The 12,356-nt window shown below is 35.6% G+C and overlaps 2 protein-coding genes across 3 annotated transcripts; both read right to left on the bottom strand.

The window, feature by feature from the left end:
- Positions 1-803: 803 nt before the first annotated feature.
- On the bottom strand, positions 804-2,444 carry LOC106412860. The gene is made up of 5 exons (XM_013853741.1): positions 1,716-2,444; positions 1,442-1,565; positions 1,083-1,217; positions 895-1,025; positions 804-809 (listed from the first exon to the last, which is right to left on the bottom strand). Exons 1-5 carry the CDS (start codon positions 2,442-2,444, stop codon positions 804-806), a joined length of 1,125 nt encoding a protein of 374 aa, XP_013709195.1.
- Positions 2,445-5,738: 3,294 nt separating this feature from the next.
- Positions 5,739-9,237, bottom strand: LOC125591664 (cytochrome P450 97B3, chloroplastic-like). 2 transcript variants are annotated; one of them, XR_007327769.1, is made up of 7 exons: positions 7,382-9,237; positions 6,884-7,297; positions 6,690-6,797; positions 6,520-6,603; positions 6,354-6,403; positions 6,185-6,269; positions 5,739-6,097 (listed from the first exon to the last, which is right to left on the bottom strand). XR_007327769.1 is itself a non-coding variant. In XM_048766243.1 (6 exons), exons 3-6 carry the CDS (start codon positions 6,728-6,730, stop codon positions 5,994-5,996), a joined length of 480 nt encoding a protein of 159 aa, XP_048622200.1. In that variant the 5' UTR covers positions 6,731-6,797; positions 6,884-7,297; positions 7,382-9,237; the 3' UTR covers positions 5,739-5,993. The 2 variants fall into 2 exon arrangements, 1 of the variants encoding a protein (XP_048622200.1); XM_048766243.1 differs by having other exon boundaries at positions 6,354-6,603.
- Positions 9,238-12,356: the final 3,119 nt, after the last annotated feature.

Consider the following 12,356-nt stretch of genomic DNA (forward strand, 5'->3'; position numbering starts at 1 on the left):
TTCTTCTAAAGTTGGGTACTCACAGATGGACGGGCTGAGAAACCTCTGACTTGTAAAATTCATAACTTCTTTCTCTGTGAATACTTTGGCCCGATTCCAATTGTCCTGGACTCCTTCTTGAATGTAGAATCCATAAATATTATCCTCGTCATTTAAACCCTCCTGGTTGGTAAGATATGGTGTTTTTAGTTCATGTATGTCCTGGCTGGCGCCTTGGCTGGTTGAGTAGAGCTTTGGGTTGACCTCTGGTTCAGTTGCTGATCTGATGGACGCATCATACCCTCCCCCTTGACAAATTTTGGTCCTCGAAACTGGATAACCTGTACCAAGATAGAGCAAGTCAAGTTTCATTCTCTTTTGAGAGTTTAGACCCTTACCTTGATATAATTTCGGTTTGAAGATGCATGATGCATCTGGTGGCTCTTCTTTGGACAGATATGAAAGGATCACGCCTCTTCTATGTTTATGGCCATTGCATCTCTTCTGGATTGGATGGTCCTTCAAATTTGTGGTGGCCACGTTTCTGATCCTCTTTGGAGTTGATCCTCCTAGCAACATAAGATAATCTGGTGGGATTTTTTTGAAGCTTTCTTCTTTGCAACCTGAAAATTTCTCATCTTTCTGGACAAAAAGCAAGTGAATTATATCTGTGTTTGGACACTGATAAAAATAATTTGAAATTTCCAGACTTACTTTGATAGATTCCACAAGTTGAAGAATGATTTTCTTCTTTAGACAACTTGTTTTTGTTTGCTGCTTTCTTTGCAACTTTTGACCTTGGTTGTTATGAACTTCTTCTTGTCTTATTCCTGGATCAAAACTTTTTGGCAAAAACAAGTGCATTATACTTGGATAATCAAGTGTCTTGGGCGTTTTAAGATCAGAGAAACTTACCTTAAGCCTTGGCATTTTAACAACACTTAGTTCAATTTTAGGCTTCCACGTATGAGGTGGTTCATGGCTGTGCTTATGGTCTGGTTCTTTCCTTGGAACTTCAGTACGCATATAGCTTTCATTTGTTCCCCCTATACCAAGAACAAAAACGTCAGCACTTGTATCTAAAAGTGGTGTTAGATACTTACCTTGGTGTGATACTTTGATTACTGGTTTTGCTTCTTTAAGCAACATGGACTGCATTGTGTCTTGAACCAGCTTCTGTTCCATCACAAGTGTGGCGCCTGGTGGCTCCTCTCCTTTGAATTCATGCTCCTTAGTTCCTGTTACAACACTTTTTGACAAAGACAAGTGCATATTACACAAGAATTTGGAATCAATAAATCAGATTGAATAAAACTATCACTTTTAATAGATAATTCTGTTTTCTTTCCTAGTGATGTTTCTATCAATGCTTGCTTAGTAGGACATACCACAGCATAATGTCCTTTCTTATGACATCTATAACATGTCTGATATTTCAAATCCTCAGATTTAGAAGACTTACCTTGGCTTGATGGCTCTTCTTCCTTTGGGTTTAAAATCTCCTTGTCTCTTGGACTTAAATCATGGACAACTTTGGATCTCAACAAGGATGTGGAGATCGTGTCTTTCGGGACCTCAGGACTTGTCTTAACATCTTTGGACAAAGACAAGTGACTCATACCAGTGGGAGATGATTTATAAAAAAATTTATCAAGTATAGGACTTACCTTGGCCTTTTTTTGAAAAATCGGTTTGTCTGATTTTTCTTTGTGTCTGGCCAATGTGTCTTGGCTGACAAAGTTCTTTTTCTCCACGGCCTTTGGGACCTCATAAGGCTGGTATTGATCATATAAAACCGTGGGCCTCTTGTTTGGCCAAATCTGGTCTTGATGGATTAAGCTTCTATGGCCTTGTTGTGGTACAACCCTCTTTGCCCCTTTAGACCCATGGCTTGAAAACCTCCTTGGGTACCTTTCTCTAATATCTGGTGTTGGAAGTGAGGATACATACTTCCTGATCATGGCATCTTTAAGATCTTCCCACGTTTTGATAGTCTCTCCATAACTCTTCTCTTGTGAACAATCTACTCTTTTCCACCATGAAAATGCTTTTCCGGAGAGTTGTTTGATGGCATGGCTCAGCCTTTCTTTCCTTGGCACGCAATGGTATGAAAACCATTCATCCATGGTTATTTCCCATGAGAGATAATCATCTGGCCAAGTGCTACCTGAAAAAGAGTATATCTTAACATCATTAGTAGGTTTAAAATTATGATAAGAATGAGTTAAGTAATCATGAGTGTAAGAAGTTTGCTGTGGGGTGTTCCATGAAGGATCCGGTGGTTTGGGCTCAACATAGCCAGCCTCTGGTGCATCTCCAAATCTTCTTTCTTCATGTTGTGGTCGTCGGCCTTGTGGCTTATTCCTTTTTCCCAACTGAGCAATCTTATCATTGAGCTCTTGTATAGCTATTAGTTGTTGGCTCAGTGCGGCCTCTAGGGTTTGGTCGTGTGCTTCTCCTAACATTGCTCCCTGAAATCAATCTCAAAGATCAAGTGAAGTAGGGGAAGTTTTGGTCGAGCATAAGAACAATGAATAATGCAAAACTATTTTAGACTAAACCGAGAAAAATGCAAGTATGAACCGATATAAAATAACTATGCAATAAATAATTTTTCTCTTTGGTTTTCTGAATCTAAACTCGAATTGAAACTATATAATATGATAAGAAACACAAATGGAAAGAAAATATGAAAAGCAAACTATCTCTGAATTTGGTTTTTTTTTTTTGACTTTTTCTTAAGATGCAACAATTAAACTAACAATATGCAAATGCTATAAACTAAAAACAATGCTCTTAATTTTTTTTTTTTTTAATGCAGGCACGAAATGGATCACTAATATGATATGAAATAATAACTAGAATGATTTTTTTTTTTTGAAGGATGGATATGCAAACAAAGGAAACAGATTCAAAATGGCAATTTTTATGGGATTTTTGATTATGAAAACAAAACAAAAAGGAAACTAACAAGAATTTCGAAACTAAGTGCAAGTAACATGAATCAAACACATCTTTCTTTTTCTTTTTCGTGGTGTTAAAATATGATGAACAGAAAGAACAAAAAAATGAAGAAACAAAACTTGAAACAAAGACTGTTTTTATGGGTTTTCGGTTTATAAGATGGAAAAACAAATGCAAGCAATATGAATGATTTTGTTTTTTTTTTTTTTGAATGAAAATAACAAACTTATGAAACAAATATGGTATGCACGAAATTAATAAAATGCTAGGCCTTTTTATTTTTATTTTATGCAAGATTCAAACAAGAAACAAATATGGAATGCAGATTTTTTTATTTTTTTTTAATGAATGCACACAATCTAAAAATGGCAAGTGGAGCTGGGGAATGAATGCAAACACAATATGAGATTTCTTTTTCAAATTTTCGTGAATCAAATGCAAGAAACTTTTTCTCTTTTGTTTTTCTTTTCTTAAGAACAATAACAATGCAAAAACTGTTTTTATGGCTTTTTGATTTACTGATGAAACAAATGCAAGGAAGATGAATGATGCAAGGATAGAATGGACCTGACTCAAGAACCTTTCGGCTCTGATACCAAATGTTACAGGGTGGAAGCTGGGTCGCCCAAATGGTTGTTGGAGGTTCAAATTGGATCAACCAAAGATGTGACCGGTTGGTCGATATGGTCTGAAATCGATTGTAAGACCTGAAACAAATGAAAGATGAATGAGATATGAATGTTATGAAGAATAAACTAAGATAAATAAACAAAGGTAAAGGATAGATATGGCGGAATCAAGCTGCTGGATGTGTATCACTCTCAGCTTGATCAAAAGATGGATTGAAGTGGATTTGCGGATGAATGTTTGATTGAATCTCTCAATCTGATGGATGATGGAAACGATGTGATTGGCTCTCTCAATCTGTGTACTGAGCTTGTTTGATTTTCACAAACAAACTAGAATCACAAAATCAATAGAACAACAAAGAATCTCTCTTTGAATCCTAAAGACCGATATTTTATACAAAGAACAATCTTTGATAAAAACTGAATAAACTTTTTATTAACTTGGTGATTGAGGGTGTTCTTTACAATGACTATCTAAGAGCTTATATAATTCTCTGGAAACTAAGTCTAACGTTCATAAGAAGAAAAGAAAGGAAACAAATCAAGCAAACTAACAAAATCGGAAACTAGCCGTTGGAGCCTTTTTATGGGATTTTGGCTCCAAGTGAGAAACTTGATTCTTCTTGAATCTGGAAGGTTTAAGGGGATAAGAGAGCTTACTTGGGATCTTCCTGGGTGCTTGATAGGTACTGATGTCATGCCTGATCTGAAGAGAAAAGAGCTGTTGGACATTAATGTCGGTTTGCTCCAAATAAGGCAGGTTTGAGTAAATGAGGATCCTCCTGATCCAATGGTTGCTGGTGCATGGTATGAACTTGTAGAACTCTTCTGGATCTCTGGATAGACTTCCTGAATGTATAGATTGATCTCCTGGTCGCCAATTTCTGGTTTGAAGCTGATTGAACCGGCTAGCTTCCAATTGAGGCAAGTGCAGAACTGGTTTGGCCGGTTTTGGAGATTGGATCATAACTTCATAATTCCATGTTCATTTCTCCAGATCTTGGGCTTTCTGGAAATATGATAAACTTCTCTTGACTCCTATGATGGGCTTTGCTTCAGGCCGATTCTTCATTGGGCTTGAATCTTCTTCTAAAGTCGGGTACTGACAGATGGATGGGCTGAGAAATCTCTGACTTGTAAAATTCATAACTTCTTGCTCCGTGAATACTTTGGCCTGATTACAATTGGCCTGGACTCCTTATTGAATGTAGAATCCATGAATATTAGCCTTGTCATTTAAACCCTCTTGGTTGGTAAGATATGGCGTTTTTAGTTCATGTATGTTGTGGCTGGCGCCTTGGCTAGTTGAGTAGGGGTTTGGGTTGACCTCTGGTTCAGTTGCTGATCTGATGGCGGAATCAAGCTTGCTTTTCCATATACACAAAGCATAATCATGACAACAAAAAGAAATAGATACTAACCCGACCAAGGTACTTAATGCATTGTTGGTGAAGTTTTAATCGAGGCACTTCTCCACAAGGTTTACTTATTTCCTATTGCCAATATCAAACCTGTAACATTTCAATCAAACAGACATCTAAGTTTATTTTTCTTGATTGGCTCAAACCTTTTGACATAAATGGGAAAAAGGAGTCGGTGAGAAGTAATTACCAGTAGAAGGATTTTTACTTTGTACATACATGTTTTATCACCTGTAAAAAACTTTTACCTAAATAAGTTAAAATAAACATAATTTCCATTGACCTAAAACCGAAGTAAGAAAAATATAAATTAAGAAAAAGTACATATGTTTTTAATGGTATTACTGTAAAAGAGTTGAGCATAATTAAAGATTAAGGATAATAATTAAAAATTTATTAGATTAGAGTGTATACAATCTTTCTAGTTCCTTCCAAGTTTTGTTTTGGTAGTAGTTAAAAATAATAGTTTATAAAGATGCCCGACAAAGAAATATAAGACTGCCTACACTTGTATTGTATGAACTTATAATCTTTCATGTGACAATGATTTGACCAGGGAAATATTAAGTCAAGTTTGAGATTAGAGTAGTCACTTTGCTGAAGTTTCTCAACATCTATTTCCTGCTTGGGAAAATAACAAAATGAGAACCGAGCACTGGAACTTCACCATTGCCTCGGAACGATCCATCTGGCTAGAGAAAACTTCCAAATTATAATACAGGAAGTAGAAAGTAGACGGATGCTCTGCCTCAAAAAAGAATTAAAGAATTTCATAAACCGCATCTGATGTAACAGAGAAATTGAAGAATGAATCAGCTTAGTATATAAACTTGGTGAAGAGTATACTCAAAAATCAAAAAACTTAATGACATGGGACTCCTTGTGACAGAACAAAAGTCGTAGTTGAATACGGTAAGCGGTGTAAGCCCTGTAATGTGAAGAGACTCTAGAATTCTGCATCAAGATCCAACTTGATTGTGTCCCCTCCGCTTGAGACCTCTTATTCTCGTAAGAGTTTCTCAGACCTGAGTATTATTTTCTCTGAACAGGCACTAAATATTTTGACCATAGCCTCTAGATAATGTAGGGAATCATAAGATTTAGCTGCAAGACAGATTAAAATGAAACAAATCATTAATGCCACAAACACTGCAATATCTAAAACACATAGAAATAAAAAATCTACTTTACCTCTTCTTCTTAACTTCCATGCATCTAGGTCTACTGGTATCAACCCTTTTCCCATAATCGGCTGGAAGATCTCAGCAAGAACTCCCTAGAGAAACACAAAGGAAGTTAACTGATGGTACAAAATAAAACAAAAACGAAATGATTCTTTTATCAATTGAAAGCATGTTACCTTGTCACTGAAAGTGTTTCCTCCGAGGACATGCCTTGCAACAATCGGATCTGAGATAACAACATAAGCTTTTCGAACAAACTCATATTTATACACTCTTGTATGCTTTAGATGAAAAATATCACGGAAGCAAACAAAGTTGGTAGCTTCAAGGAAACAAACACACCTCCTAGTGTCTATGAATTCAGAGTGGTGAGCAAGAGCACTGGCGGCAATTTTGTACCACAGATAAATACGGGCTCTCCCGCCGCTGTTTAATAAGAAATTATTAAGGTACACAACACCGCATCTATAATGCAATCTGACGTATAATGTTAGGATTAGTATGGTTCTTACTCTTTAAGTTGGAGATATAAGTACACCATATCCTTTTGCATTCACGTTCTCATATTTTGGGTACATCAACCAGCTAGAGTACCGCGCGCACAACATTATCAATGTGGGCTATGCAGTTAAGAAGGTTGTCTATAATTAGGAAATAGTAAGCATTATACGTACTTAGTATTGTATTAAAACTAATTACTAATTACCTGATCTGGTTCCTGTTTCAAGAAGGCAAAGATGTCACGAATGGTTAGCGTCTCGGCCTTTGTCACCTCAGACGCATTGACCATAACAGCAACATCTTGGTTTTGAGCCGACGTAAAACATATTTTTGAGTCAGATAGAGTTCACAACTATAAATTAAAATGAGCAAGGGATACAGACCAGGATAGATACTCAATTAAGGACTGGCCGGAAGAAGTGGAATCTAAAGTTATATACTTAGCAAACTAATAAGTGAGAAATCGTGCAGGATAACCATGAGTTACAAAGTGAGTCAAAAGGTACCTCCTATACGTTTTGTGTTGACTGTTATGACTAAGCGAACGGTTGGAGTTTGTAGGCTATTATAAAACTCATTGGCAGCCTGATCCAACAGGTAAGCATTCAGGACAGGGCCACTGCAATGTTCATCGAAAGTTTGTTAAAACTTAGAAGGGAATAAAGAAGGAATTCAATTGTTAAATGAGTTTGCAGGTGCCTACTCTTTAGGCTGAAGGTGCACCAAATCTCCTTTCTTCAAAGGATTTCCACAACAAAAAATAGTTCATAAGAGTATGTAAACCTTCCATAGAGATTACCACTGAGATCAGAGTTCGCTTCAAATTCTTTAGATGAAAGGAACATGAATCTGTCCAACTGAAACACCAGGCGGTTCTCTCCAAGATAACAGAGTTGTGAATGAAACAAACGATGTGGCCGTGGTCGAGAACACATTATATCTATTTGCTTTTGGTTGCAAAGAAATTAAGCTGTAGGTGGGTACACGACTTGAAGAGATGAACACCTATATGACACAACCATGTGATAGAATAGTTTCAGACAGCAAATCTGAATTTCAAGGAACCCAATAGTCGTCATATAGAGATGAGTTCATACCTATTCATCAATAAAAAGAGTTCCAGCCCAATTAGTAAGTCACCCTTCGTTGTGTTTCTGGCTTGCTAAAAAAAAATTTCTCTGTGTCCGTTGCCTTCAGTAGCTTCTTATAAATTGATTTATGTGGCTGAAGTGAAGAGGGGAATGAAGAAATACATGAGGGATATATATAATGTGGAGTTGGTGGGATGAAAATGATTATTGGCATTAGGATATCTGCAGTTAATGATTGAGCTTTAAGAGTTGTTGAACGTAACGTTCAAGAGGAGAAGGGGAAGCGGTACAGATGAGGTGGTGATTAGATAAGATTGAAGACGATGATGGAGAATTATATTTTACAGGTATCAGGCTTTAGACAGACAATGTGCTCCATTGTTGGGATAAGAAGAAATACATGTAACAAAATCATACTAAAAATATGAATGCCATTTACAAAAAAAAAAAAAATCATACTAAAAGCCCAGGTTTTATCTTCTGTCGATAAAACAAAAATGACATGGCGAATTAAACCCCTCTGATTGGATGATTTTTTGTGCTTAGGTGGATAGGTTAAAATGTCTCCCTCAATCCCTTTTTATATATTGGGATGTTTGGTCACTTATATAAAATATTATGAAATTTACTGAATTTGGTTAACAGTTTATTACGATATTTTCACACTGATTTTCGGTTCAAATGATTTAATCCCAACGGTCACAAAGAAAATTTTCAAAAAAAATTTACTCTTTTCAAACGACTATGAACAGTATTTTTCACCTATTAATATATTCATACTTTACTTATTTTCTTCATCCAAACATTTCATCTTCTCTCAAATATTTTCAAATCGCCATATTCCGGTTTTTCTATCGTAAGAAAGATGATTCGCTTATTTTTTATTTTATGTGCAATTGTAATTTTTGCTTCTATGTATTGTCTACTTGTTGGAGAATTTATTCTCGAAGAATTTATAACAAATATTAGTTTACTTTTATAACGTTATTTTTCCTTGTAATTGCGTGTATAATCAATATAAATGGTTCATTTTAAATTATGAAATTCTAATAAAATTTATTATTTTGTTTTTTTAGAAATTCAAATGGCAAATATCGAGAAACTTCAGTTTTCGGCTCTTAAAATTACTGGAGCAAATTACATGGCATGGATCACAAATATGGAGCTTCATCTAGATTCGGAGAAAATACTCGATACAATAAAAGAAGGAAATAAATCAGCCTCTCATGAAAAGGCTAAGGCCGTAATATTTCTGAGAAAGCACCTAGACGAAAACCTTACGCATGACTATGCAAGGATAAAAGATCCTCTAGATCTTTGGAAAGCTCTAAAAGAAAGGTTCGATAACCAGAAGAAAATAACTCTTCCCCATGCACTCGATGAATGGGCAAACGTAAAATTCTGCTATATTATGGATAGCGGCACAATTAGAATATTACGGTAAGCCCATGACGGAAGAAGAAATGCTTGAGAAAACTACCAAATGTTCCACAAAAATCATTATGTTCTACAAGAACAATACAGAAACCGTGGGTATACAAGGTTCTCTGAACTCGCTCTGGCGCTCATGATAGCGGATAAAAATAATGAACTCCTTATTAAAAACCACAATACCCGACCCACGGGACGCAAATCATTTCCTGAGGTGAATGCAACGGATGTGAAAAATTCAGAAAAAGGAAATTATTCCTATAGTGGTCGTGGTCGTGACCATCAATTTAATCGTGGTCATAAAAGGAGTTACAACCCAAGATAAACGGGATCCAACACATGGAATCGATCTGATCGAGTAAAAAGGAAAGAAGCCCAAGCAAACTCTACTCGTAAAAATGAGAACGTCTGTTACAGATGTGGATCGAAGGGACATTGGTCTCAAGTGTGTAGAACTCCTCATCACCTATGTAAGTGTACCAAGAGACCATCAAAGGAAAGGCAAAGGAAGTGAATTTTAATGAACACTTTGAGGGTACAACTTCGACATATCTTGAGTCCTCTGATTTTATCAGCGATTTTGACGATGCTGCACATCGAGATAATTAAAATACTTGTAGTAATCAAGCTCTATAATGCCCAGTGATGTCATAAAATTATTATTCCTACTATGTATTTCAATTCCAGAATAATATTGTTTTTCAAAACAACTGATGTATAATTATAATTTAATGTATAAACTATTATGTGCTTATAATGTGTATAATTATAATATTATTATTTATGAAATTTTATTTCTTTAATTAGTATTAATTCTGTGTTACAGAAATGGATAAGAAAGCAAATGGAACAACAACTAAGCAAATTGGTAGAGAAGTTTGCATACCAGATGTGGTACAACACACACTATACTGAAAAGATAATAGATATTTCTCTAACTTAAAGTCAACAAAAATGACTGTCAACACAATACCAGGTCCTACGGACTTGATCGAAGGAATTGACAAAGCAAACTTTATGTTGCCTAATATAACAAAGTTTTCCATAAATAATGTCTTGTATTCTCCAAATTCTAAGAGAAATTTGTTGAGTTTTAAAGATATATACCTGAAAGGATATGACACTCAGTCTACAACTGAGAATGGAAAAAAGTATACGTATATAACTTCTGAAAAATCAGGCAAAAGCGTTGTACTGAAAAAGTTTTCAGAACTTCCTTCTGGATTACATCATACTTATGTTAATGCAATAGAATCACATCTTGTGATTAAAAAAAATCCAGAAGATGTTATATTATGGCATGATCTCCTTGGTCACCTAGGCACTACAATGATGCGTAAAATCATTGAAAGTTCACATGGTCATTCAATAAAAACCCATGATATATATCAAAGTAATAAAATGACATGTGATGCATATGCTCTTGGTAAATTAATCATAAGGCCATCACCAACCAAAATTGATAAAGAATCACCAAAATTCTTGGAAAGGATCAAATGTGATATTTGTGGACCAATACATCTGTCATGTGGACCATTCTATTACTTTATGGTACTAATCGATGCATCCAGTAGATGGTCACATGTTTGTTTGTTATCATCTCGAAATATGACATTTGCGAGATTTCTAACTCATATAATCAAATTGAGAGCTCAATTCTCTGATTATCCAATTAAAAGAGTTAGATTAGATAACACTGCTGAATTCACATCCCAAGCATTTAATAATTATTGTATGGCATCAGGTATTGAAGTGAAGCATTCAGTTGCTCATGTTCATACACAAAATGGATTGGCAAATCGTTAATCAAACAGCTACAACTGATTGCAAGGCCATTGATCATGAGATAAAAACTTCTAACCTCTGTATGGGGACATGCAATTTTACATGCAGAAGCACTCATTCGGATAAGACCAAGTGTATATCATAGATATTCTCCATTACAATTAGCATTTGGTAGAGAACCAAATATCTCCCACATAAAAATCTTTGGTTGTGTGGTTTATGTTCCAGTGGCACCACAACAACGTACAAAGATGGGACCGCAAAGACGGTTAGGAATATATATTGGCGATGATTCTCCATTAATAATAAGATACCTAAAACCACAAACTGGTGATGTGTTTACGGCACGATTTGCCGATTGTCATTTCAACGAGAAAGAATTCCCAAATCTAGGAGGAGACAATAAACAAGTAGGAAAAGAAATCAAATAGAGTGTGCCATCTTTATTACACTTTGATCCTCCTACAAAACAGTCAGAACTAGAAGTTCGAAGTATCATGCATTTACAAAATATGTCAAATCAGTTACTTGATGCATTTACCGATGCCAAAATGGTAACTAAATCACATATACCCGCTGCGAATACTCCTGCACGTATTGAAGTACCACAAAAATGTGGAACGGCAGTTGATACACGTGAATCAGGAACACGTTTGAAACGCGGTAGACCTAATTGTTCAAAGGATAGAATTCCTATAAAACGTAAGGAAGTTGAAAGGCATGATACTCCCAAAATAACGGAAAATATTTTGGAAGAAGCGAATTGTGAACCTAACGCAATATAGAGCATCATGAATCTGAAGAAAATCACGAGATTTCTATCAATTACATCCATAATAGAAAGATATGGAAACGAAATGAGATGGATGATATTGATGATGTTTTCTCATACCTTTTAGCAAAGGAAATAGATGAAGAAAACGAAGATCCAGAACCAAAGTCCGTATATGAATGCCAAAAGAGACATGACTGGATAAAATGGAAAGATGCAATTCAAGTCGAACTAGATTCGCTTAACAAACGAAATGTATTCAGACCTATTGTACCCACACCCAAAGATGTGAAACCTGTTGGATACAAATGAGTGTTTGTCCGAAAACGAAATGAGAAAACGAGATTACAAGATACAAAACTCGCCTCGTAGCCCAAGGTTTCTCTCAAAGGGCTGGAATTGATTATGAAGAAACATATTCTCATTTTATGGACGCAATCACATTTCGATTCCTGATGAGCCTAGCAGCCAATGAAAATTTAGAAATGCGTCTCATGGATGTCGTTACAACATATTTATATGGATCATTAGATACTGATATCTATATGAGAATCCCAGATAGATAAAAAAGCCAGAAACGTTAAGTTCCAAACCTAAAG

The sequence above is a fragment of the Brassica napus genome, chromosome C8 (assembly GCF_020379485.1).
Source record: "Brassica napus cultivar Da-Ae chromosome C8, Da-Ae, whole genome shotgun sequence".
In the NCBI taxonomy this organism is placed as follows: Eukaryota; Viridiplantae; Streptophyta; class Magnoliopsida; order Brassicales; family Brassicaceae; genus Brassica; species Brassica napus.

Excerpts from the sequence above, each read along its gene's own strand:
- LOC125591664 (XM_048766243.1), bottom strand. The coding sequence starts at position 6,730 with ATGCAAAAGGATATGGTGTACTTATATCTCCAACTTAAAGA. Across the intron at positions 6,270-6,353 it reads GAAACACTTTCAGTGACAAG|GGAGTTCTTGCTGAGATCTT; the intron begins GTAACATGCTTT and ends GTGTTTCTCTAG. Across the intron at positions 6,098-6,184 it reads ATGGAAGTTAAGAAGAAGAG|CTAAATCTTATGATTCCCTA; the intron begins GTAAAGTAGATT and ends TCTGTCTTGCAG.
- LOC106412860 (XM_013853741.1), bottom strand. The coding sequence starts at position 2,444 with ATGTTAGGAGAAGCACACGACCAAACCCTAGAGGCCGCACTGAGCCAA. Across the intron at positions 1,566-1,715 it reads CCGTGGAGAAAAAGAACTTT|ACAAGTCCTGAGGTCCCGAA; the intron begins GTCAGCCAAGAC and ends AAAGATGTTAAG. Across the intron at positions 1,026-1,082 it reads AATCAAAGTATCACACCAAG|GGGGAACAAATGAAAGCTAT; the intron begins GTAAGTATCTAA and ends TTCTTGGTATAG.